The 26,912-nt window shown below is 41.2% G+C and overlaps 1 protein-coding gene across 2 annotated transcripts in view; it reads left to right on the forward strand.

Moving 5' to 3' along the window:
* KDM3A (lysine demethylase 3A) overlaps nucleotides 1-26,912 on the forward strand; it is an 81,226-nt gene that overhangs the window by 43,161 nt on the left and 11,153 nt on the right. The window contains exons 10-21 of one of the 2 annotated variants that reach the window (XM_027860452.1): nucleotides 4,767-4,959; nucleotides 8,374-8,588; nucleotides 12,573-12,725; nucleotides 12,902-12,997; nucleotides 13,296-13,423; nucleotides 15,628-15,823; nucleotides 16,959-17,131; nucleotides 17,990-18,226; nucleotides 19,709-19,880; nucleotides 21,603-21,690; nucleotides 23,382-23,512; nucleotides 24,604-26,436. In XM_027860452.1, coding sequence (XP_027716253.1) covers nucleotides 4,767-4,959; nucleotides 8,374-8,588; nucleotides 12,573-12,725; nucleotides 12,902-12,997; nucleotides 13,296-13,423; nucleotides 15,628-15,823; nucleotides 16,959-17,131; nucleotides 17,990-18,226; nucleotides 19,709-19,880; nucleotides 21,603-21,690; nucleotides 23,382-23,512; nucleotides 24,604-24,644 — 1,823 coding nt within the window. In that variant the 3' untranslated portion in view covers nucleotides 24,645-26,436. Of the gene's footprint in view, nucleotides 1-4,766; nucleotides 4,960-8,373; nucleotides 8,589-12,572; nucleotides 12,726-12,901; nucleotides 12,998-13,295; nucleotides 13,424-15,627; nucleotides 15,824-16,958; nucleotides 17,132-17,989; nucleotides 18,227-19,708; nucleotides 19,881-21,602; nucleotides 21,691-23,381; nucleotides 23,513-24,603; nucleotides 26,437-26,912 lie in introns of those variants that run through there. The other variant, XM_027860451.1, reaches the window with a different exon arrangement.

A 26,912-nucleotide genomic window follows, 5' to 3' on the forward strand; every position in this document is an offset into this window, starting at 1 on the left:
TTCTCTGCTGCATCAACTGAAATTGTAATGATAAATTCTTCTCTTCAGTTGTCCTTTCATTTCCGGGACATAGCCAGTGGAGCCATACTGAGTACCTTTTAGTTGTATTTATTTGCTAATTTGGAATTTTTGTATCCATATATATGTTAAGAAGGTTGGTCTATAATTTTTCAGGTTTTAATTCTACAGTTTGAAACTCATACCATACTCTATAACCTTCTATGTTTCGCTATCTTGAGTCCTTCTGGTACTGGTGTGTGGAGTGGGGGAGATCATTAATGACTGAGCTCTCCTTCTGAGCTTCTTTATTTGTTAGCTGTTTCCTGTTTTTTTCGAGCTTTAAATTGTGCGGCATAATCCCCTTTTCCTTTTTGTTGTGTGCAGTACAATCTCCCTTTTCTCTTTTCTGGTTTATATACATATGAGTTCTCTTTGAAAAATTACTTTTGCTAATGGTTTCAGTTTTAATTGGTCTCTTAAAAGTAACTCTTAACTTGTAATTATTTCAGTTCTTTTGTTTTCCATCCTGTTAATTTTATCTTTCCTTATAATTAGTGCTCACTCCCTTTTCTGCTTCCTCAGAGAGAAAGGGTTATTTTTTTCCTTTCCTAGTTTAAATGCAGATTAAGTTGATTCACTTTACCTTAGAATATGGGCATTCCCTGCTTAGAATTTATTTCTGAAAAGGACTAAGAATATCTTATCTTGATCTTGATTTGTAATATTCATTGTAATTGTCTTCTTTTTTCTACTTTGTGTAATTCAGACGTTTAGTCATGTTTTTCTATTCCATATGCCTCTTCTTGATTTTAAAGTATGGTGGGCTGACAACATCGTATGTAAATTTAAATTTTACCTAAGATTTTTTTAATATTCTGTATACTTGAAAAGAATAAATAATCCTTTAAGTTTTCTGTAGGTCTCTAAGTCTAGCTTGTTAATCAATTTTAAGTCTTGTAACTTGCAAAATTGTAAATTTTTCTCTTATTTAGTAGGTAGAAACTTAAAATAGAACTTTTCATTTTTATTATTTCATCATAATATGCTTGAGCTATTAATGTATTCTGATTTGAATTCATGAGACTCAGATTTCTATTGCCATCCCTGAGGCTGCAGACCAGTTTTTCAATTGAAATATTTTTAAAGCTTTTTGTCTTAACTTGCTTCCTGCTGCCAGCAAACAGTTGTGTTCTGTTTTAATCAGTCTCCTCACTGTTTTTTCCTGTGATTGAATTCACTTCACATTCAGTGTTACAATTGGTAGGATTCAGTGTCTACCATTATTTTCTTGAAAGGGAATGTACATGTCTTTTATTTAAAAAAGTAACAACTTTAAAGTAAACCCAATTCTTATACTTCATACTATTGTATTTTAAGTTTTTGGCACTTTTCCTCACTCCTTTCTCTCCCATAACCAGTTGACTGGCCTGTTTTTGCCACCTTCTTACCACCCTTTCTTTGTTTTATTTTTTAAAATCTGGCCTTTGAAATTGTTATTTTCTTGTTGTCTTTTGTCTCTTGGTTTATCTTTCCTCCCCCCATCCCATCTGATATTTTGTAGTTTTAATCAGTCACATTCTTGGCTTATTTCTAATCTCTAGGGACTTGGATCTCAGTGCTTATGGTAACAGATATTAAAGAGTTGTAAGTTCTTATTTCTTGGGATGGATTTTAAGGTGAATGACTTTTAAGTATAGATCTGAATGCATAGTTTTTCAGGGGGCCAACTTGGAATCGGTCATTAATCATGTTTTATATATATTTCATCTTCTTGTCCTTTTTCTGCTGTAGTGTAGAATTGCTTTCTGGTGACTTAAAGGATTTTTTTTTTTCTTTATCACTATAGTTTTAAAGTGTGATCACAGCTGACATAGCACTGTAGGGCTTATATGCTATGCCAGGATAGTTGAATTGTAAATTTCTTACTTGATGTTCTGTGGCCTTTTCTGTTTGCAGTATATTCTAGATGAGTCTGGGAAGTTTTCTTAATTTTTTGGAATGAATAGATTGTTTGCCATTTCTCTGTGTTCTGAGACACTGGTAATTCTAAGATTCTGTCTTTTAGCTGTAAGTCTGTTGCTGGAAGGCTTTTTTCCAGTTCAGTAAATTTCTAAACTTGTCCTTCCTTTTGGATTTCATTGGAGTCTGCTCTTTGCAGCTATCTTGATTTCACTTGTTTTAAATCTTCCTGAAGGTTGTGTTCAGGTATTCATTTAATTCTTATCTAGTTGACCATATCTTTTAAGACATTACGTTATTGCTGCAAATGTGCATTTGTCCATGAAGTATTAGAATTTTTCTCAAGTTTGTTTTTGTTTACATTTCCAGGAAATTTTTTGATCTGTTTGCTTAATTTTGCAGAGCAGTGTACTCTTGACTTCTTTTTTGACCTGGGTTTTTTTATTTTGTTTTGTTTTTTTGTGAGGCAGTTGGGATTAAGTGACTTGCCCAGAGTCAGTCACACAGCTAGTAAGTGTTATGTGTCTGAGGTCAAATTTGAACTCGGGTCCTCCTGACTCCAGGGCTGGTGTTGTATCCACTGTACCACCTAGCTTCCCTGACCTGGGGTTTTTCATCTTTCTAGAAATTCAGAATAAGAATCTTAATATTAAGTTTAACTTGCCTTAAACCACTATAGATTAAGAGAAAACAATACATCTGTACTGTCAGAGTAAAAGTTCTCTCTTAAGGCAGCCCTATTTTTTCATAAAAGCAGTATATGAGAAGCCAGGAATCGCAGAGGCTGCAAAGGGAACTGAGCATTCAGAAATAGATGGAAGAAAAGTGTTTCAGAGGAGGGAAGGGGAGAAAATTTAGAATCTTATAGAAGTGAACGTTGAAAACTGAAAATAAATACAAATAAAATAAAGTTAAAAGTGACATAAAATAAAGTTAAAAGAAAACAAATGTTTGCCTTCTGCCCTCTCCAACTGCCTGGGCTTTGAAACTCAAGATGGCATGGACATTTCATTTTCCTAAACTTTCCACTTTCTTTAGAGTATCTACTGAATTCTCTCTTGACTGTGTGGAACCCTAAGCCCCAGTGCTGCTCAGCATGACTTCGCAAAATTTTCATTGGTTCAACTTGTTCTGAACAACACTGTTGTGTTTCTAGACTCCTGCCTATCTTATAGAAGCGGGTTTTCATTTTGAGGCTTTACCTCTAGGCCAGGTTCTTTCTAAGTGAAAATGCACAATTTCAGAGTGAAAACTTTTGGGGGTGCAAACTATTAACTATTAACAGAATTGTAGGCCCAAAAGAGAAGTTAGTGAAAGTGGCAGAGATCGCGCTGTCAGAGTCCCTCTCACTATTTCTGTGAGAGGGACTCCCTTCTTCCTCCCTCCTCTCATCGTAAAGAAGCAGACACCCAGAGGAGGAAGTCACTTGCCCAGCCTAGTTTCTCTTGCTTCCTGTTCCTCGAGTCTGTGTTATCTTGTTAGTTTGCCCAGTTAATCTACCCTGTCTCTGGATAGAGTTCCTAGAGACAAGGTCCTTTCCTTTGTGGTTTCCAGGTCTTGCCCTTTGGAACTCAAGACAAAGGGGTCATGCTTTCTGGGTCCTCAGTCAAAAATAGAACTAAACCGGGTTGTAAGCTTTCTAGTTTCTTCATTTCTAAATAGACTTTTTCCTATATTTGGCCTGAACTATTCTGGTTTTTTCTCCCTTTTTCTTTATGTCCTTTCAAAAAAAAAAATCTCAAATCATCCTTTCTTCTCAGTTTGAATCTATTGTCTTTCTTCAGAGGAAACCCATTAAACACTTAAATAGCATGTATTTACATGGAATCAGATGCAAACACCTGTAGTACACGCTGTGTGAAGGAGGAGAGACAAGAATCTGGAGAGAAGTTAAAAAAAAGTGCTTTTGAGTTTCAAGCAACAGTGACATTGCATTGAGGCATTTAGACTAATTATTTATGTATGGGGGAGACATCTGTAGAATGAATGTGGTCTTCTAACACAACTGGTCTATACAATTGTTCTTTTTTTGGGGAGGGGGTAAGGCATTTGGGGTTAAGTGACTTGCCCATGGTCACACAGCTAGTACATGTCAAGTGTTTGGTCTGAAGCTGGATTTGAACTCAGGTCCTCCTGACTTCAGGGCTGGTGCTCTATCCACTGCGCCACCTAGCTGCCCCTATACGATTGTTCTAATACAGCTTAGTTCCTATTGGAGTAATGTGGTATTTGGAAAGTGCTTTAGAAAGTATAGGTTCTTAATTCGATTTTTTGGAGTTTGGTCTGTAGTTTACAAATAGATTTACTCATAGGATTATGTCATTTGTAGCTGATGAGAACCTCCAGCTCCCTCATTTAACAGATGAAGAAACTAAGGTTGGAGGGGAAAGTGACTCGCCTTCAGATTGCCCCAGTGATAAGAGGCAGAGCCTGTGTCCCACTGTGACACCTGATCTTCTGACAGGCCATTTTTGTCCTAGAGATGTCACCCTGAGACACCCTGTCTTGAGCTGTGTCTTCTAGTGTGATGTATCAGCAGCATTGATTTTCAGATAGTGTTGGATAGAGTGGTGACTGATGGGTTTGTCTCCATAAATGAACACTGGGGAAATCAGAAAGAGGCAGCAATATCATTTCAATCATTAGGCTCCCGAGGATCATTAAAAAGATTTTTAAAGCTGGATTGCTGCACGACATCTGAAACTTTGTTGTGAGGAGTTGGCTGATGCACAGAGCCATCTGTCTCAAGACCTTGCTTAACTGAGTATGTCAATCATGGTCTTCATCCTTTGCTTTTGTTTTCACAGTCACTGCTAGGAAATCAGTGTTAATGGACCCAGCCAAGGTCAAGAAATTGCAGCAAAGTGGTGAAGCCTTTGTACAGGATGGTGCCTGTGCAGCTATTACTGCGAATCTGTCTAAGTGCCGCGAGTGCCGTTTGGATAGCTACCGCAAGGACAAGGACTCGCCCGTCTTTTGCAGATTCTTTCACTTCAGGAGGTGAGCCCTTCTGGGAAGTGGGCAGAGCACTTTGGTCTCTGTGGTACAAAGACTTGATTCTCTGTTCCTTTTCATCCATGGAAGATACAGTTCTAGAAATTAAAACAAAAAACAGATTGTAAATTCAGTTTTTGTCTGGGGAATTTAATATATGGCTCCATATTCTTTTTCGTCTTTAAATTAAATTTTAAGCTACTCTCGAGTGTAGAAAAAAGGCTACCTTGTTTATTATTGACAAATTTTCTAAGGACACTTCCATCTCTAAACTCCTGTGGTTTCTATGTATATATTCTGTGTGTGAGAGAGTGTGTGTGTGTGTGTGTGTGTATTCTGTGTATATATGACAATCCTTTATCTCAGTGTACTTGAGAAGCAGAATTCTTTTTACTCATTTTTCCATCATCAAAGCACACAGTGATTTGCATCTGTGGAAAAAGTGGCGTTGTAGAGGGTTTAGCTGAAAAATTATTCTAGTTTCCTGGGATAACAAACTTGGATGAAGATGCGTTACGATTTTCCTTTCTGAGAATCTGTGTGGTAATTTTTGATCATTGCTAACTATAATACCACCTGGAAATTTTATCATGTAATACTAACAGGTGAATGTAAGGACCTTCCTCTTCTAGGAGGAAATAATACAGTCGATTACCTTTTTAATAGCAGTGTCATTTACCAAAGGATCATGGTGCATTTTTTTTCCAAAATAACTATTTTGGCTAGTCATAGTGATTGTGTCTGCTATCTTGAGCTTTCTTGTTTGCTTTTCATATCAAAATATCTCTTATTAGCCATTCTTTTCCCTCCACTCATAAAGTATTGATAATTCCTCTTACTTTTGAAGACCAAATCTTCTACCTGTTTTCTTGATTTCTCACTTCCTCTGGGGTCTTGTCCTGTTAATTTATACCTCCTTCCTCTAGCAGCATTAATAATCTGTTCTATTATCAGCTTCTTTCCTCTCTGCTTAGAGACACCTAGCATCAGAAGAATCTTAGCTTCACTCTGCTCTGTCTGGTCAGCCTCTTATTTCTCTTACCTTTCTGTGATGGGTTTTTCTTCAGCTTTTCTCTGTATTCCCTCAGATGTCCATCCTCGCCCAGCTGTCATCTTCTGTGTCTCTGCTTGCTGAACATTGCCTTCTTTGCCCTCGTTGCCCTCACAGATTCAGCACATCTAGGTCCGAGGCTGTTGCCTTTTCTCCTACCCAGTCAGACCTGGTGCCTGTCTTATCTGTTTACTTTCAGTGGTCCACTATCCAGATTCAACTCATTGCTCCTCTTCTACCTATCCTCTTAGAAACATGGCTCCACTTTAGTGATTCATTTCTGCGTGATGTCTTTCACATTCATTCATTTGTTATTTTAACTTGTTTTCTCCTCAAACCTTCCAACACTGTATCCATCTCACTTTTCTGAGAAAACAAAGGAAAATTCGAGCCTCCACCTAGTCAAAGCCAACCCCTCCATCCAGCCCCTTAAGGACCTTTCCCTGTGGATCATCTCTCTTTCTCTGCTGCCTGTAAAGGTGCTTAGGTACCTCCATCCTTAAAAATGAAACAGACCTCTCATGTGGCCTGGCAGTCCCCTCAGAGTCCTCTCTGCTTCTTCCTTACCACCCACTTGTGATTTCTACCCCCAGCACTTGACTGAGATGCTTCTGAGGTTAACACCATCTTTGACTCTTAAGCTTCCCTGACCTTGTCACTTGGCTGTTGCTGAGCTCTTGTCTCCCCTTCAGTTCTCCTCCTCTGAATTCCCTCCTTGGTTGGGAACCATCATCTGTCTCACTTGGCTTATGTTATCTCCCGTGGGTTTGAGGATCATTTCTCTTCAGGTGACACATTGTTTACTGTCTGTCATATCCAGCTCTTGCTTAGTGTCTCTCGGGCCCCTGAAATTGAGCACATCCAGAATGGAACCTCTGCATTTGAGAGGCTCACGAAGCATAACCTTGATAACTCAGCATTGCTCACGACCTGTAGTGCCTGCTCGTGAGATTTTGCCCAAGGCCATTCCTCTGTCTGCTACTTTTCTGCAGGCCCAGGGGTCTCAGTGCTGGAGCATGCCTTCTCCCCTTCCTCCTCCCTAAAATTGTCTCCTGCTCTCATTTCACTTTACTTCTCTCTGTCCATATGTGTTGTTGGCCCCCGGTAGAAGGTAAGCTCCCAGAGGACAGGGACTGATCATTTTCCTTGGGCACTTAGTAAATGTTGAATTGAGCTGAAAATAGACTGGTCCACAACCTAATCGAGTGACTCGTCTCTCTGTTTTCCCTTCTCCCAGTCCTCACTTCCACTGTTTCCTGAAAATAGCTGCCAGATATAACCTTTGAAAGGACTTACTTTTTTGTGGGTGTTATTCCTGTTCGCAAACCTGCAGTGGTTTGCCATTGCCTACGGCAGGGCGGTCAAACTCAAATAGAAACAGGGGCCACTAGCCTATACAGAAGGCTCTCTGCATGTTGCTGTTTGACTTAGTTTTAAAATAAAATGTTATCTATGTTTTGTTGTATTTTTATCGATTTTTAAAAATATTTCTCACTTACATTTTAATCTAGTTTGGGAGTGTTGTGGGCCACATGGACTGTCTTTTGGACACCTCTGGCCTACAGGGTAAATGGGGGGGAAAAACACTCTTCCCCCAGCATTCACGGTGCTACAAAGCATCTTACCAACATGAACAAGCATCTTACCAACATGAACAGATTTCCTATGGGTAGTGAAGCATCGTGACCCTTTTACATTCTCATTGCTTATTACATTGGATATAATTACCTGCTAATTGAATAGATGTTGAACAAAGTACATCAGAACCTTTTGTAATGGGAACTGTTTTCTTTTATGCTTCCTTCAAGAGTTCTAAAGAGCAGAGGTGACTACCCCTGGAGTAGACTTTTTCACTGTTAATGTAATGGGCTGCCAGCTCTGTCCCAACGTGATCTGCATGTCTCCTTTTGTTTATTTTCCACTTTCTTCTGTGATAATTTTAATTCTTTGCTAGCATCCTACTTGAAATCTGATCAGAGAATCTAACAACTTTCCCTAAAAAGCTGTATGATTATGTCATTTGATTTTATGTGAACTCCTTAGAATAATGGTTTAAGGTACATAAAATAAAATATAAAAGATCATGAAGTAAACCAGTTGTATAGAAGCCATTATTATTTTTGTAAAAATGCTCAGTCAGTATCTGTTTTTTATCCCTTTCAATTTAAATTACCAGGAAACTGTAAACTGTAACTGTTGAAAGTTAGTTAGGAAACACCAAGAGATTGGAATTGTTGTAAAGAAAGAAGGCAGAAATTTGGACCGAGATGGTGAACACCTTTGATAGTACTGCTTTCAGGTATTTGATCCTGTGCTTAAATAATCATAAAAGGCTGTGAACTTGCTCATTTTATTGTTTTTCCTCATAGGTTACAATTTAATAAACATGGTGTGTTGCGGGTAGAAGGCTTCTTGACCCCAAACAAGTATGATATGGAAGCCATTGGCTTGTGGTTGCCTTTGGCCAAAAATGTGGTGGGTACTGATTTGGATACTGCAAAATATATCCTCGCCAACATTGGAGACCACTTCTGTCAAATGGTGATATCTGAAAAGGAGGCAATGTCAACCATTGAACCACACAGTAAGAGCATCTTTTAGGGAGTGGGGCATTTGGAGATGTCTTGACCCCTCATTTCATTATTTACTTTTTAATTACCATTTATCAGAGTTTGTAAGAAGAAAATGAATGTTTTTTTTTCATTTTGTGTTGCTTCTTCCTTTTACAAGTCAGTTTGGACTGTCAGTTTCCAGTGCCTTAATACCAGTCAGCTGCATGTAATTGCTTTGTTAGGTATCAGCCAAGGACAGTAGTTCAGAACAGAGGGCTAGACATGGTTAGAAATCTGGATAAGAATCCCATCTCTGCATTCTAAGAGCTTTATGAATTTGGGCAAAGCCTCGTCCTCTAACCTTTGGTTTGTTGTCTCTGAAATGGGAATAAAGGTACAACTATGCACCCTACTCATCTCTTTTGGGTTTATTGTGAAGATCAGGTGAATCCTATATGTGAGTGTGTTTTATAAAGCGTACAGCTTTATACCAATATAAGGAGCTGATTTTATTCCTCTTCTGAGGAATAAATGCAACAAAAGTAACAGGGAGAACATTTTTAATTTAGGATAGCCAATGTCTGGTTTTTCTGGTTGCACAGAGATTCAGGCTGGGGGAGAAACCCTCAGATTCAGATTTCAAGGGAAAGTTTTTTTTAATTGTTTTTGTTTTTTTTTTTTTACTTTGCTGTTTTTGATCCGCATGGCTTTTGTGAAGGGGAGTAGTGATGTCAGACAAACAGGAAGGCTGGCTCTAGAGCCACATGAGACGATTAGGGAGATTGTGAACTCATCAGAAAACCCAACAAAAGAGTAGAAATAGCAGTGAAACGAGCTCTGTGATGTGGAGAACCCGAAGGAAGCAGCCTTGGATAGCTTGCTTTTATTAAATTAGTAGACCAAAATTGGACAGAAAGAATGGGGTAAGTGACTTGCCCAGGGTCACACAGCTAGTAAATGTCTGAGAGTGGTTTTGAAGTAACAGAGGGGTCTTGACTCCAGGCATGGCACGCTACCCACTTCACCACCTAGCTGCCCCCAACACAGCAAGTACTAGTATCTACCAAGATCTTGACAGGCTTAGAGAGATTGGGCAAATCCAAAATTGTGTATCTGGGTTTTTAAAGGAAGAGATAAATGTAAATGTCTATGCACACAGCGTGCACGCACACACGTCTCACACATTTGTTATTATTGAGTCGTTTTAGTCATGTTCAGCTCTGTGACCCCAGATTTAGCATGTAGTAGGTGCTTAATAAATGACTGACTAGTATGGCATGATAAGTCAATTAAAACCCACTTAATGTTTGGCTTTGTTTGAGGTCTGTTGATTAGAATGGTCGCCCTGGAGTCAGGAGGACCTGAGTTCAGACACTGATTAGCTGTGCAAACCTAGGCAAGTAAATTAACCCTGTTTGCCACAGTTTCCTTATCCGTCAGATGACCTGGAGAAGGAAATGGCAAAACACTCCAGTATCTTTGCCGAGAAAACCGCAAAAAGTTCAACGGGGAGTTAGACGGGACTGAAATGATAGAACATCGATTAGAATGAGGTAGTCGCTATCCTCTGTCCCTGTCAGATACATCAGGAATCCTGTGTCTAGCCCTGGGTGCTGCCTTTTAGGAAGGATGTTGACAGGTGGAGGCATACCCAGAGAAGAGCATCTCCTTAAGGGAAGGGGCTGTTCTCATGTCCATACTTCCATCACCATCACGGCCCTTGGCGTGGGGGTGCTCGGTATCCACGTTGTGAGCCGTGCCATATGTGGCTCCCACAGAGGAGCTGCTGGAGTCCTCAGCCTGAAGTAGAGAAGGCTTGGGTTGGAGGGCAGAGCTTGGAGCAGAGGGGAAGATAGTGACTGGCAGAGAGGTTGGGTGACTGAGGGATGGGTGGGCTGCCAAGGATGGAGCCAGGTGGTCAGCATTCCGAGTTCTCTAGTTGTTAAATCACTTGCCCAGAATTTGAACCCAGGGCCTCTAGCAAACCATGGGATTTTTCACTGCCTGATGCTGGAGATTTTCAGGGATGAATAGATGGTCAATAATTTGCCTTGGTAGAGGGGTTCATATCTGTTTTGGATTGTATCCTCCCTGAGGTCTTAAGCGGCATGAATGGGAGTCACTTGGTGTTTAGCACCTAATTTATTTTGTCTGTTCAATGAGCCTTTATTAAGTGCCTGCTGTGTGCCAGGCACAGTCCTAAGCACTGTGGATACAAAGAAGGGCAAAAACAGCCTTTGCCCTCGAGGTGCTCACAGAGTAAAACAACATGCAGACAGGATACCCACCCAAGGTACCTTGTAAGTGTAAATTGGAGCTCAGCTTAGAGTTAAGGGACCAATATTGTGAATGTAAGATTCAGTATGAAACTGCGGGGAACATTGTAACTTCAGAGAACGATATCATGTCGTGAAATCTATTGAGTTTTTTTAGCAGCCTGCTTGTTTACTTTTTTTTCCTTACATCTTCAATGTGCCTGCTGTGCCATGAAATGTTCTCATTGATGTAAATCTCTTGATAAATGTAGAGACCTGCTTTATGCCAGGTAGTTACATTACTTATCTGAATGAACATTTCTAGGTGTCCTTTATGTTCCTCCTTATATTAAGAAATTTTTCTTTAGTCTCAACTGGAAATTTAAAGAAATCTATAACAAGGCCAGTACCAAGCACCAGTGTGGCCAACTGGCTGCCTTCCAAGAGCCCTGAAAATGAAGACGAAGAAGACTGGGGTGGTGGAGTCAGCCTCAAATGGAAACAGATCCCTGTGCATTGACTTAGAAAACCACAAATGAACACTCTTATGTTGTGTTATGTTTTTGTTTATTTTGTTAAACATTTCCCAGTGACATTTGAGTCTGGTGTGGGTCCCGAAGGAAGAGCTCAAAACCTCCTGCTTCAGTATTTGTCAGGGGACTGAACTGAGATGAAGGACATCCTTGTCTCCTCTGGCTGTCCTCTAGCTACATACATTTACCTTGGGTTTTTTAGTAGGGATTCAGATTGGTCACCAGACTTTGGAAGATAACCCTGCTCTTGTTTATTGAGTCAGTAGCATTGACAGTGCAGAAATTCAGATGATTGGATCACTGAACTTTAACTTATAACACACACGCACACGCACCCGACCCACAGATTGGTGTCATAGAGTTGAAATCCTGAATTTCAGCCAGCACTGACAAAGCCTCTCCTAGGTGAGGTGCTAGTCACTGTGCTAGGCACTTGATTGATTTGGAGGCCTGGATCGAGCAGATGATAAGGGAGAGTAATCCTTGCTCTCAGCACACTGTACTTGCAGTCAGGAATGACCTGCGTTCAAGTCCTGCCTCAGACAATTAAGACTATGTGACCCTAAGCTAGTCCCTTGACCTTTCTGCCCCTTAGTTTGTGAGAGAATTGGATTTGATGACCTCCCTAGGGTTTCTTCTAGCTGTAAATCCAGGTGTCAACCTCATGACATATAACAATATAAAGAAAACTGGATTACAATAAAAGGGTTGATACTAGGTGATGGCTAAGGGTCACTCACATTCCAACGAGGCACTTTTCTACATCTGTTATTTATTTATTCACACATTCATTCATTCATTGGCTTGTTTTAGGGGAATTTGGAAATTTCTTGAGTTTTTCCACGAATAAAAGGAACTGAGACTTCATTAAAAGATAGGTAGTCCACTTCCCTTCTGCCATAGTTCCCCACCCCCCATTTGTTATCTTAATTCTAATATTCTTTTACCTATACTCAGCCAATTTGGGAGCTTAGAGGAAAACAAGGTATTTTGAATTTTGATGAAATCACCAGCCTGAAGTAGTGGTAGAAGGGCATTAAGTGTTCCAGTTTAACCTAAATGAGAAAATTACTGTTGCTATCAAATTTGACAGTTTTCATAGATATTCTAAGAAGTCAGTGTCCACTCTGAAAACAGAAAACAAAACTCTAGCTTTCTGTTTGGTGGTCTCCCTGTCCCAGCTTCTGAACCTAAAGAAGGTGGGGTTTGTTTTTTTTGCCCCCATCAGGACAAGTTGCTTGGAAGCGTGCTGTTCGAGGCGTTCGAGAGATGTGTGATGTGTGTGACACTACAATCTTTAACTTGCACTGGGTATGCCCTCGCTGTGGCTTTGGGGTGTGTGTGGACTGCTTCAGGATGAAGAAAAAAAATGTCCAGCAAGGTAAGGTTTTTTTTTTTTTCATTCCTAGTTTCCCGTTCAAACTTTAGAGTCTCATAATTTTTCATTTCTGCCTTCATTATTTTCTGAGAACATTCACTGTTACTTGAGGAGAGGTTTTGAAATGGTGGCGGATAACCACAGATTCAGATCTCTTACTAAGAGTTGATTGCTTGCAGGTGGTACATACAAGACGTTCTCCTGGCTCAAGTGTGTGAAGAGTCAGATCCACGAACCAGAAAACCTCATGCCCACCCAGATCATTCCCGGGAAAGGTACTGAGGTAGTGGGTAGTGATTGACTGGAGTGGTTTGGTTTGGTTTTTAAAGATAAAATCTGTAGAGAGCTTTATGGACTTGACTCCAGTAGAATAAATGAGTTAGTCGTGTCTCTGAAACAGTTTGACTCTAGGTCAGACGTGTTTGGGGGCATCTTAACAGTGTTGGGTGTATGGGTAAGACACATACACGTACTTGGAGGAAAGATGCACTGAAGAGAGAAATGCCAGCTTCTGTGTGCAATGAAAACTCCTAGGATGTCATTGCTTATCATCTTGTCTGACTTTCTACCTAGCTCTGTATGATGTGGGAGATATTGTTCACTCTGTAAGAGCAAAATGGGGAATAAAGGCAAACTGTCCTTGTTCCAATCGGCAAATCAAACTCCTTACCAAGCCAGCCCCGAAGGAGGACACAAGACAGGTATGGCTGCCGCCCCAGGGCCTCCCCTCCACCTGCTTGTTTTGCTCCCAGAGGTGTTGTGAAGGGAACACAGGGAAAAGGAGGGTCATGATGTTTCATGTAAAAAATTGTTACATACACAGGGCCTAGGAGGGAAACAGCTTTTCAAGCCAAAAAATTAGTTTTTCTTAAATGTACTGCCTCGCTTTGGAGACAGCAGTTGTCCTTGAAGTAATAAAGTAAGCCAGTAGTGTGTGAATAAATGAAAAGGCATTTATTAAGCTCTTGGTGAGTACTTTGCTGAACACCAGGCATACAGAAAGCAGAATGTCTTCTGCCACAAGGGAGCTCATAATGAGTTGGGGGAAATAATCCAGAAAGGTTACCTGCATGGCAGCTAGAAAGAACTGGACTTTGTGATCACCCAAAGGGAGGAGGTGCACCAGAAGGGTCCTTTGGGTATATCACTTGGTAGGATGGTAGTCCTGGGGTTCTCTTGGGCATAGAGGTGGGCAGATGGTAATGCAAAGGAATATCATGGGTGACTAACCTCATCTGGGCCCTGTTGAGCCCTTGGGAAGTCTAGATGGGTTCTGGACCTTGAAGGAAATGGAGTGCTTCTCTTCCACCCCCACCCCCCCATCCTGAATGGATTCTAGGACGGGTGGGGGAAAGGGGAATGAACAAGGGGTGTCCCTGAGAGTTTGGGTTTTTCCCACTATCTGGCTGTCTGCTAGTCCTAGTTGATTTCAAAATAGTTCCGAGTTATTTGGACAACTATTTGTCAGTTTTTCTGTGCACTCCAGTACGAGTTAGGGTCATGGGCTTCTCCCCAAAATAGTCACTAATGGTTTATTGTTATTTGGAAGGTAGTCTCTAGTGCAGTGTTTTTGCATTACCGGCACTTATTACTGTGCCTTGTACACAATAGGTGTTGAATGAATAAATTAATACTGTAGGGATCTCTATGCTTTCCTCAGTGTTGACATTTTTTATGCATGGCATCTTCATTAAATTTTCAGACAAGACTAATTAACACACATTTTAGCCAGAGTCAGGCTACAAAAGATCAACCAGAGCATAGGGCCAAAGTGAGTAAGATGAAAGCTAATAAGAGCAAATATGAAGCCTTAGCCTCCAAAAATCAACTTCACCTGTATGAGAGGGCCGGGTGTGGCTAAACAGCAGACCCTTTCCAAAAGCCTCTAGTGCCCTAGAATCTTCATGGAAATCAGGAGCATGACATGGGAGCCAAAAAAGGTGCTGGAGGGAGGCTGGCTTATATTGAGAGCAGTGTAGAGTCCAGCCCTATCTGTACTCTGTTGTGGTGAGACCACATCAGCAAGATGGTGGTCAGTTCTAGGCCTACATTTTAAGAAGGACTGGAGAGTGTTCAGAGAAGGCATCTGGTGTGGTCAAGGGTGCTCGCCTGTATTATAATGTTTAGCCTGAGCTTCTTCCTAATAAAGCCCATGTAGCACTGTCACATTTGAAAAGTGCTTTCAAATGCACCTTGAGGCAGGTGCTGCAGCTGGGGAGACAGAAGCCCAGGGAGGCTGCCACTTGTTCATAGTTTCCCAGCTGTGTTCAGTGTCAGATGCATGAACCCAAGGCTTCTCCAGCCTTGTTCAGTCCTGTCAGGTGAGGTACCTCCATAGGGTGGGCAGAGTTAGGAATGGGTGGGAATTGCTGGTGTCAATTTCGGCTTGATAACACTTCATCCTACACCAACGGGCAGATGATGTATGTACAGCAAAGGCTGGGGGCGTCACTGTTTGGGCATGAGGTCCTGAAGTCCCTTTCAGGTCTACCATTGTGATGCTTAGGTTTCCTTTCTCACCTTCTTTCCCTCTATCCTTAGTTTTTCCTCACCCACCTGGCTTTATTTTGTCTCTAAATTGCCAAGTGTTTGCTGTAGAAACAGTGCTTTAAAATGTAAATCGTGTGGGTGGTGGGGTTAGGGAAGCATTTTTAAGGGGAATGGAATTTATAGCACTATTTGATTAAATTAAAGATTTGGTTTGAAGTCCTGTTTTTTCCACCTGTATTGACATTTTCTTGGAAGCTGAAATTAATTTCTCACTACTTTCTGCTTATAATGTTAATGCTCTATCGGTTTGCTCACTTTTCTCGCATTAGCCAGCACTGTAGGGTAGCTTGTTGGATTAGTTTAAGGAGGTGGGGAGACCTTATTTTCAACTGCTTTTTATATTTTTTCTCAACAGAATTCTTTAGCTGGAGAAAAGCTGAGCCTAGGAACAGCCCTCCAGCGAAATAACTGTGTGTTAGACCCAGCAAATGGCAGCTGTGACCCTGCTACCAAGCCAAGCTGTGGCACCAAGCCTGTCTGTCCACTTAGTTCTTCTCCTTTAAACTGGCTAGCTGACTTAACCAGTGGCAATGTTAACAAGGAAAATAAGGGTGAGTGGAACCCTGTCATCTAGGACTTGGAAAAGACCTTAGAGGGGCTTGCCCTTCAACATCCTTATTTTGCTGATAAGTTTTGAAGTCCAGAGAGACCAAGTACTTTGTGACTAAGGTCCTATTGCCTTTGTTTCATACTTTTGAATGTGCCCATCAGATGGTTTTTGCCATGAGCCTGGGCTGAACACACTTGTTTCAAGGGAAGTAGTTGTTTTCTATGGAACAGAGCACAGACTAATCATCTTCCCAGTGGAAGGCCATGGGGAAGACTACTGTGGTGGTTAAGTTGGCTGCAGGACTGACATTTTCTCCCGTTCTTTCCACCCTTACTTATGTAAATCACTCTGAATGTAATTAGCATTATGTTAGTCTGAATGGTTGTCCTAAAATCTGTGGGATGATCCTTGGTATTTTTTTTTTAAATTTGATTTAAATCCTTGAGCTTTTACTTAAGTAAAGTAGTTGAGGTTATTTTACTTTACCCTAGTATCTCTCTCCTTCCCCATTTAAAACATAATTTAACGTGTTACAGTTAACTTTGTTCCCCCACACAATCTTCCTTTGTTTAATCTGGAATAACTCTAGCCCTTCAGCTCTTTAAACTATTCTCTGAGGGGCCTTAAAGTGTTACAGCTCTGATTTGGGAGCACAGGTGTAGCTGCTCCATAACAGAGGCTGGACTTTTCTACACACACTTCAGCTCACTGTGGAAAGTGAACAGTGAAGTCTCCGTGCATCACCGTAAGGGGATTAGGCATGGAGTTAGAACCTCACCCTCATCCTTAGCTCTTCTGCTTTTTTCCGAGCCTTACAAAACAGAAAGGCCACGAGCAATTGGACCATGAATTCATAGTGCCTGCCCAATAGAATTATCTTTTGAAGAGGGAAAAAAATACTAAGGTGCACTTGGTGAGAATCAGAACTCTTAATTCTGCCGTTTTGGTTTTTCCTATGCTTGAGACACAGAAAGTTTCAGAAGTGTGTGGGAGGATTTTTGGTTTTGGTTTTTAAAATGTATTTGTTTTGGATAGGGTTTTTGAGTATACTCTTCACACTTTTTATTTCCGTCTCTTAAGGCTTTACATTACAAATTCTATTATTATTCTAATTTAGGTTTTCTCTTTGCTTTTAGAGAAACCACTCACAATGCCAACTTTAAAAAATGAAAACAAATCTCTCCAGTCTCTACCCACCTTGACTAAACTTCCTACTGTTCTGCACACCTTTAACAGCACAATATTAACCCCTGTAAGCAACAACAGCTCTGGTTTTCTCCGGAATCTGCTGAACTCTTCTGGAGGGAAGGTATGCCCAAGTTTTAGTCATATCGGGAACAAGAAGTAAACTTGAAGAGCATGTAATGATGGTCATCGGCTGCTTCTTAAAGCTTCTCCTGCTAGGTCCTGAGCAGTGCCCATAATGAATCCTCTGAAAGTGATCTCATCATTTGAATTTGTGCTACATTTCCATTGGACTAGAATCAATTATGACATTTTGCATCATAATCCCAAATAGTCTGGATTTTAATACATGCAACTACTTCAGGAGATTTATTGTTCACTCCAGCTGCATTCCTTCAAAGGGTGCAACTGGTGATAACTTAAGGGTGGGGAGAGTCTTTTCAGACTAGTCTATAGTTATCCCTTCCACATTGCCCTCATCTGGAAAATCTGCATAAAATTTTTTGGCCCTCCCTTTGTACCAGAGAAAAGAAGTCTTCTGACTTTACACGTTTCCATCTTTTTTTTTTTTTCATCAATACTAACCATGTATTTTATGCATTTCTTGAGTTTCTAAACTTTTTCTATGTCATCTCCTGGCCTTTGCGTGTTTTCAGCAATTTCCACAAAACTCCCCCAGAATTCCCATTTAATTTCTTCTGCCAACCCTCGACATATCAGAACTGCAACAGGGAAAGTTGTAATGTGGAAGAGATAACTGTAGTTATCTGACCAGTGGCCTCAGGGTGGGATCTGTCTTCTCCTGTGACAGCTTTTTCCCCTCTCTGTGGGTCCTTGTTACCCTTTCCTAATCTCGCCCTCTAGCTTTTGATCTTAATGTCCATGCTGGTCAGTATGCACTTGACTTACTACACAGCAGGCTTTTTTGGAGGCAGAGGGCTACATACTTTTAATACTTTTTTTTTTCTTCCGGTAAGTTTAGACTGAAAATGGCCTCAAGAACACACCAAAAATTTTGGATGACATCTTTGCTTCGTTGGTTCAAAATAAGACTTCGTGTGACATCCCTAAGAAACCCCAGGGATTGGTTATCAAGCCCAGCATTTTGGGATTTGATACTCCTCATTACTGGCTGTGTGATAACCGCTTGCTGTGTCTACAGGATCCTAACCATAAGAATAACTGGAATGTCTTCAGGGAGTGTTGGAAACAGGGACAGGTAGGTCAGCCTTTGCCCTTTGCGTATCTCTTACTTGACTGAATCCTCTTCCCTGCAGTCATCCCTTACTAGAAGATCTTTGGTACCATCGCTTTTTGACTTGGTTCTATGAAATATGTATAATTGATGTGCAGTGTGGGAGCATTCTTCTTTCATTTTGCTTTGAGTGTCAGGATTTAGATTTCCAAATGAACACCGTTCCCTTTAGACTCATGACTTGGGGTGTTCTGTACTTAATCCAACAAGATCATTTCACCAATGTACAAATCATCCTTGGAATGCCTCTTTAAGAATTTCCTTTTCTTGAGAGGCTTTGGTTGGCATTTTATTTAGAATTTAGTGATATCAAATCTTTTCTCCTAAAGAGTAAATTTCATTTTTAATAAATGGCCAGAAGTCTTGCCGAGGCTAAGTGGTTGGTTGACCAACTCTGCAGCATCGTTATGGAAGGGTCCTAAATGAGTTGGAAGTAAAATGGAATTTGACTTTTATCTCCTGGTTCACTAACTGGCTTTTAATGGAGAGGTGTGCAAATGGGCAGCACTGTTGACTGTCCACATGTCCACTTTGAAAGACAACACAGCACTCATTTAAATATAAAAATTTTGCAATGCTCAAAAAAGTAAATTTGAAGACAAAACTTCAGTTATTTATATAGTGTTTACACTTCCATTTTAGTGCTGTAATTATGATGATAGCTTCATTAAAGGAACTTATGTACATCTCCATCAATAACTTCTTCCCTACACCCAAGTAGGATCCTTTATGATCCTAATGAACAGTTGTTGAAATAAATGAGAAAAAATTTTTCTATTAAATGGAACTTCTTGAGATTTTTTTTCCTATTGATTTATAGAAAACTAAACACACTTAGGTTATTGTGATGGAATTTACATTTGAATTTGTTTATGGTCAGAGTTTTAAATACCAAATTAACTGTATATAATAACTGAAGAAAAAGCCTTAGCAAACAGGGTAATACAACTGGATTTCAGTAGTGTTCTTATAGCAGTTTCTATTGTGCTGAATAAAGGTTTGGGTTTTTGTTTGAATAGGGTTGGACAGCAGATTGCGTCTTAAAAGTAGCTTTCTCACACTTGAAAGCAAGTTTCCTTGTGCATACCTCTTACTTCCTTTGCTCATTGACTGCTGTCCTTGGAAGACTCGGGTGTGTGTCTAGTGCAGAGGAAGCTTTTCATTCTTTCATGGGAAGTTGAGGCTTTTCATGTTAAAAATCAATTTAGGATGAAGACACTAAAGTTTCAAACTGTCAGTAAACCAATATAATGAATAGGATCCAAAGTATTTTGGGGAGAGGCTGACTGTCAGCATGCAAAGTTAGTATCAGCAAGTAGCCATGCCTATTTAGTGATACCTGTGGATGACAGAGTGCAAAGGAGAGAAGAGATTCTGAGGGCAGGTAAAGAAAAATGTCGTGAAGAGAAGATCACTGACACGTCTTTCTTTCTTTCCTCCTCACAGCCTGTGATGGTATCTGGAGTGCATCACAGACTGAATGCAGAGCTGTGGAAACCCGACTCCTTCCGGAAGGAGTTTGGAGAGCAGGAGGTGGATCTAGTCAACTGCAGAACTAATGAGATCATTACAGGGGCCACAGTGGGAGATTTCTGGGACGGATTTGAAGATATCCCAAGTAGGTGCCACAGGGTCCAGATGAAGGAGGATGGTGGGGGTGTGCTGGGAAGTGGGCACCAGCAAGGCCCTCTTGACCCTGAAGCGATCTTAAGAGGCATGCTAAAAGGAACTGCCTTTGTGGCCTTTTATTGGGTGTGGTGGTGGTGTTGGGTTGTTTCAGTTCAGCTCTTCTCGACCCCATTTAGGGCACCTACCTGCTCAGCTTCTGAATGGAGAGGAATTTTCAATACAACTGATGAATTTTTAAAAAATAAAACTTATTTAGTTGTATTGTGTTAGATTCTGCATGGACATAAATTGATATCAAGATGAAATACAGGTCTAAAAGCACTAGCTGAGAAACATCTCATTCAGTTAAAAATACAACACATGCATCACTTCACTTATTAAGTTAGACACTTAGTATCAGATGCTTCAAGCAAGAAATTTGTAGGAGCTGCACGATTTTTTCCAGTTGTTAAAAGTAACCAATTTGAAGGTAACAGACTATTAAGAGAAAGGCTTAAAAACTGAGGTGGGATCAGAACATAATGTACTGCTATGTTTTTGGGGAAAACACCAGCAGAATGTAAGCTTCCTGAGGATAGGGAATGATTTAGGTTTTTCTTTTTGCTTATATCCTTTGTGTGTGAGCACATGCCTTGGCACATAGTAAGCAGGTAACAAAATACCTATTGATTAGATTATCTTGTGCCAGAGAGGGCAGATTCACACTCTGATTAAGAAAAATAAAGTGACATAAATTTATGACAAAGATAGAACTATGAAAATTTATATCAGTCAATTAATAAACATTTATTAATTGCATCTGCCCTGCAAATCAAACAGAAGAAAGTGAAAGACTTGTTGACTAAGGATCATTTGACCTTTCTACAGGAGCCATTCTCATTGTAAAGGTGAGGCCATCGTAAGACATAAATGGATAAGGGTCTCATTCCTTTTGAATAAGTATGGTTGTTTAAAATTGACTTGTTTTGTGGTAGCTCCTTGAAACAAGTGTTTGAAGATGAAAATTAATTATGGCATGGCAAAGGCTAAATAAAGAGTTCTCTGATTTATGAAAGTGATACAGACTTTCCTCCTGTTGATGGCATCTTATTCATGTGAGATGGGGCTAAAAAGGAATCAGTAACAATTATTAGTAGCAAAATCAGCGGTGGAGGTAGCCTGCCATAGTGGTGTTGGGAGACCCTGGGCTAGCTGCTGGGAACCAGACTATTCCTTCTGGCATTACCTAATCAGTTGGGGGTGGGGGGACTCTTTTGTGCTGGTTTCAGGTGACCAAGGGCTGACCACCTGTTTCATTGCACTAAGAAGAGTTGTTTCACTCTTGTGTGTCAGTGCTAATGTCCTGATGATTCCATAGCACCAAGTGGGGCTTGATTTCAAGGAACATCAGAATGAAGGGCAGATGGGATTTGAGTAGGAGAACCTGTCTGAATACAACTTTTTAATTGCTAATAGTAGCAAGTGAAATAAAAATATGAAAAAACGAAGAGTTTTGTCTAGAAAACTCTGAAGATAAAAAGATCCTTATGATACAGTTTTTTAGAGGTTGTATACCATGCTGTCTCTGACATTAAAGTGTTAACTTTTAAAAAATGTATTTGTTAGAGCTTTTGGTAGTCAGAGGGAAACTGTGTATTGTATAAGCTTGGTGTTAATGAAGGTCTAGAAGGGTAAAGAATATGGCAACAGCACATTATTGCTTTTATTTAAGGTCGCCTGAAAAATGATGATGAACCAATGGTCCTGAAACTTAAGGACTGGCCTCCAGGAGAAGATTTCAGAGATATGATGCCTTCTCGGTATGATTATGGTCCCAGCCATTAACAGTTCTGTCAGTATGTTTGGGATACTGAAACAATTTGTTAGAGGGTGAGGGAGATACGTGAGTCTTTGCTGAGAAAGTATCAACTCTACAAGCATTTATAAATAAGTGCCTACTGTGTGCCAGACACTAGGCAAAGTGCTAGGGAAACAAAGAAAGAGAAATGCAGCCCCTCCCGTTAAGGAGCTTACAGTGTAATGGAGGAGACAATGTACAAAATGTAAAACACAGGATAAAATGGAGGTAATCTCAGAGGGAAGGCACTAGCAATAAGGGGGAATAGAAAAGGCTTTTTGCAGATGTTCTGATTTTAACTGAGCCTTGAAGGAAGCCAGAAGGTGGAGATGAGGGAGAGAATGGCAGGCATGGGGTGGGGGTGGGGGAGATGGGGACAGGAGAACATACAGTACAAATGCAGAGTGGGATAGATTGTGTTGTGTGAGCAACAGCAGGGAGAAGCCAGGGCCACTGGATAGAAAGGTGGGAGTTAATGGAAGGATTGCTTCAGGGGATGGTAGGGTCTAACAGATGGAGAAACTTGGTCGTCTTTGGAGGTGGTAGAGAAGCAGCTAGCAGACAGGGAGAGGTTGTAGATTAGAGCATTGGTGCTCGATTTGAGGCGTCAGTCTGCTGGAAAAAATGGGACTGAGGGCCACATCTTGTCAGAGACCAGGGGAGAGAGTGCTGGGTGATGCCCATGGGGTTTCAGATGGAGGAGATTAGGGAGAAGGGAGGGAAGGTCACATCAGATGGCCTCACTTTTGTAAGAGTAGACCAGAAGGACTGACAGCCTTGCTGCAGCGAGGGCCTAGTTGAATTTGGCTAACATGAATTAGTAAAATAGCCTGATGGTGTGACTTGTTCAGTAGGACATGAGGGGCAACAGAAGAGACAGGTGGTGGGAAGTGAGCTGAGAGGCGATGGGCCGAGAGAGCAGAGTGCCCTGTGGTGTTCTCAGGGCTGACTCCAGCTTCAGGATTAGAGAGGGAGCAAAGGGGAGTGGGAGCAGGGCACGGCCTGGGGAGGTCCTGAGGGGGAGGGGGGTTGGAGGTGTCAGTGAGGCCTTCAGGGGTGAGGTGTGGTGAGAGATGGCATTGGGTGATAATAATGAGATTCAGCATGTGACTGCCTGGTGGAGAGTGAAGGAAAAGATCCCGGGATGTAAGAAAACCAAGCCGTTGGGAGGTTAGAGATGTTGAGAAGTTTGAGAAAGTTTCTGAATATTAAAATCCATTAGCAGAAAGGCAGGTGTTGGGGAGGAGGGGAAGAGTGTGAGCCAAATGCTGAAGTCTCCTTCAGAAAGGACGGATGAAAAAGCTCACCACAACTGGGAAAGAAATATAAGTCCAATTATCTAGAAATGCTGTTAGTACTACTGAAACTATGCAGTCCCCTTCCTTGGTAGATATTTGTTGACGGTTTCCCTTCCAGTCAGTTGAATCAAACGTATACTTTTTTTTTTTTTCTGAGGCAATTGGGGTTAAGTGACTTGCCCAGGGTCACATAGATTTGAACTCAGGTCCTCCTGACTCCAAGACCAGTGCTCTATCTACTGTGCCACCCGGCTGCCCCTAAACGTGTACTTTCATAGGAAATAAAACATACATTTGTTAAATTTACAAGAAAAGCAGTGTCTCAGTTCAGAAATTCACAATTGTCTGATACTAGGTTTGAAGATTTGATGACAAACATCCCATTGCCTGAGTATACCAGGAGAGATGGCAAACTGAATTTGGCCTCCAGGTTACCGAATTATTTTGTGCGTCCAGATCTGGGTCCCAAGATGTATAATGCTTATGGTGAGTAACAGTCTGCTACTTTTTCCATCATGTTAGGTAAGTTGTAATAATGTATATTCTGAGTCAATAACAGTGACTTGAAAAGGACAGCTGATGCTGCCTCTAAATTTTTTCATTGCATTGTTCAGAATTGGGTCACTTGACCCCACTGACTGGTCTTTGCAGAATAAAGGTAATTATTTTACAAATTAAACCAAGCTCAGATCTTTCTATCCTATGTTATCTTAGCCAGAAACAAACAAAATCCTTCTTTGATTTAATGTCTTTGCTAAGTACCAGTAAATAGTAGTGATATTCCATGAAAAAAAGACTTTCCCGTGCCATAGATGAAACTACTCTTCTAGAATTGATCAATTAAAAACAAAGGACTTCGTGTGTTGAAAATGAGTTTTCAGGAAAATGTTACTCAGCTTCCCTGTAATGAAAACTGTCTTCATAACATAAAACATGTAAGATTTTCAGCTAAGGAGGGCACTTAGGGTGGTTGAAGGGCAGTTGGGCAGGGTGGCAGGGTTTGTACAGAAGAGCCCTGCCCACAGTGCTGCCGCTTTGGAGATAAACTCCCCCCCAACCCCACCTCCACTCTACTCACACCCGATTTAGAGCTCTAAGGACATGCCCTGGGAGGGGCTGCTTGTTCTGGCTTTACCTCTGGCTTGGAGGAGGAAGAGGGGAGGTCTCCAAGGGGATTCTGTAAAGGGCTTTGCTGCTGGGGAATTGTAAGCCAGCTCCTTGAGGGCATGAACACTTACATTTTCTTTCCTTTTGTGCCCTTGGGCCTAATGCCTTATATAGCAGGGACTTGAATGTTTGGGTTGGATTTAGGGGCAAATTTGAATTAAATATGCAAAAATATTTGAAATTAATGTTGGAGGAGGTATGAACTCTAGGTTCACTTTTCTGCCAGACAGTTAATTCACATTTCAACAGTGGAAACTCAATCTTACCAAATACACAAGGCATTGCCAATAGTTAAGGCAACTTTGATGTGTAAGCTTTGAGCTCCCTGAATCTCATATGATTGAGAGTGAGGTTGGAGGAAGTAGTGTCCGTGTCTGAGGAAGATTCTGGTTTTAATCTTTTATTCTCAGGTATTGGGGTGCTGTGGCCATCTGATTCAGCACATCCCTGAAATGAGGAAGGGGCCAGCCAAGCTCAGAAAAGCTCATCCTGCTACAACCCCTTCCATTTTTATAGTTGTAATTGTGAGGAAATTGGTCCTGCCATCAAGCCCACATTTGCCTTTTTGCATCTTCTGCGTCTCGGTCCTAATTCCTCACAGATTCTTAGGTGGCCCCTGCCTATACTGGTTCCCCTCCTCTGGACCTACCCACTGTCATTCTTGAAATGGAACATGGTATCCAGACCTGAACCAGGCTTCAGATGGGTTCTGATCAGGATGAGAAATTCAACACAACTATCACCTCACTAATCCTAAATGTAACACTTCTCTAGTACTTAGCTTTCTGCACTGATAAATCGTTGACTCAGGGAGCTTGCCGCTAGCTCACTGAAACTACCAGATCTTTTTCAGACAAACCACTAACTAACCCACTGCCACCTCGGAAAGACCATCAAGATCTCCTTTTGGATCCTGACTCATTGCGTCAGCCTTCTTTCCAGTTTTGTGTCCTCTTCAGACTTGCCACGTGTGCTGTTTAGGGCTTTGTGCAGGTCATTAATAATAATGTTATATAGCCCCAGGGCCACACACAGGTAGACGGGGCATATTGGTGCTCCGCTGACCACTTCCTCCCCTGCCATAGGACCTCCTGATGTAATCTGTACTCCAGGGCATTGCCATCTGCCTCTGACTCTGCACCTTTGGATTTCCTGGCCTCTCTGGTCATCTAACAACCAAACTTTCTTTCATGTGTAGTCTCTTCTGATTAGAATGTGAGCTCCTTGAGAGCAGGAACTGCCTGTCCCTTTCTGTTTGTGTGCCCAGCACGTAGAGTTAAGCTCTTTAATAATGCATTTTCATTCATTTTCCTGTGACATCAAATTATTGACTTTTGGGATCTGGACGTTTAATTGGTTTAGATCTGCCCAACGTCTCTCCAGCCTTTCCACAAGAAAGGCCTCCTTAGTATCATAGGATTACAGTGAGAGAGTTGGAAGGGACTGAAAAGGCCAGCTCATCTAACCCTGTCCTGTAACAGCGGAGGAAACGGAATCTTGGGAAGGACTTGGCCAAGGTCATCCAGGCATTAATGGCCAAAGGCACAGGAAGAGCCCAGGTATTCTTGCTGTACCCTCTCACTACCAGAATACACTTGCCCCACTGCTTTGCCAAGGTATCGGTGTCGACTGCCTGTCAAAAAACAAAATGCCTGTAGCCTGGCTGCCCTGAATTCAGGTTACTCCATTCAGCCTTCACTTTCTTTGTCAGCTTCAGGTCATCATTTTGAGTTCCAGCACTCCAAATACTGGTCCAAAGAGCTTTTAGAGGCTACAAGCAAAAAATCTATTTGTGGGAAAGAAGAGCAGTACGCTCGGCCAAAGTTTCCGCGCACTCACGGCAGGTTGTAGTTAGGGAGAGCAGTCAACAAACAAGCAAAAATGTTTGCCCTTTTTCAGATAAGGAACCAGTGCCAGAAAGGTCTGTGGGGGTCACACAGTGACTAGTGCGTAGTTAGGATTTGAACCCAGATCTCTGATTTCCTCTCACTGATGATTTTTTGCGTGACTTCTCTCTACATACCCATAGTAGAAAACAAGCGTATTTTTTTTCTTGAATTTGTTGACTGAAGCAACATGATAGCCCCCTACCTTTAGTCTTGAAAGGCCAAGTGATTTGAAAATTGCTAGAAATTTCTAGAAAAATACAAACATAGATTTCCTCCTATTATACACACTTCCTATTCCCACAGTAAAATGTAAAAATGGTCTTGGTGAAACTATTCAGAAAATAAAAATGTACTTAAATGTAACTTTACATGGTCACTATTGAGTGATTTTATTAATAAAGAATTTGGTTTGCTCATGAGCCTATGTACTAATCATTAATACCAGACTGTTGTGAGGACACCTCTTAATTTTAACAGTTAAAGTTCAGTGCCTGTAATAAGTTGTCCTATTTTTATTACCACAAGCAGTAGTCAGTAGATTAACAACTGGCCAGTCCTTTAAAACCTCAGCCTCCTGGTAAGCGAAGGAGCCAAATTTTGGAAAGCCATGTACAGTATACAGCCAGGGCTCTTGAGATCAGAGAGTGATCGCCCTCTGCTGGTGGGGAGAGGGGAGACACGTTCAGGCCCAGTGGGGCTCAGACGGAAGCCCAGGCCTGAGTCCTGTGGCTGCGGGCCAGAGTGAAAGCATGCAGTCCTGCCCTGGCCTGTGTCCGCTGCCAAAATGCAGACAGAGGATGTGAGAGCAGCGGCAGGAATATCAGCTGTCG

The sequence above is a fragment of the Vombatus ursinus genome, unplaced genomic scaffold (assembly GCF_900497805.2).
Source record: "Vombatus ursinus unplaced genomic scaffold, bare-nosed wombat genome assembly UNPS02014181.1, whole genome shotgun sequence".
NCBI classification, from domain to species: domain Eukaryota; kingdom Metazoa; phylum Chordata; class Mammalia; order Diprotodontia; family Vombatidae; genus Vombatus; species Vombatus ursinus.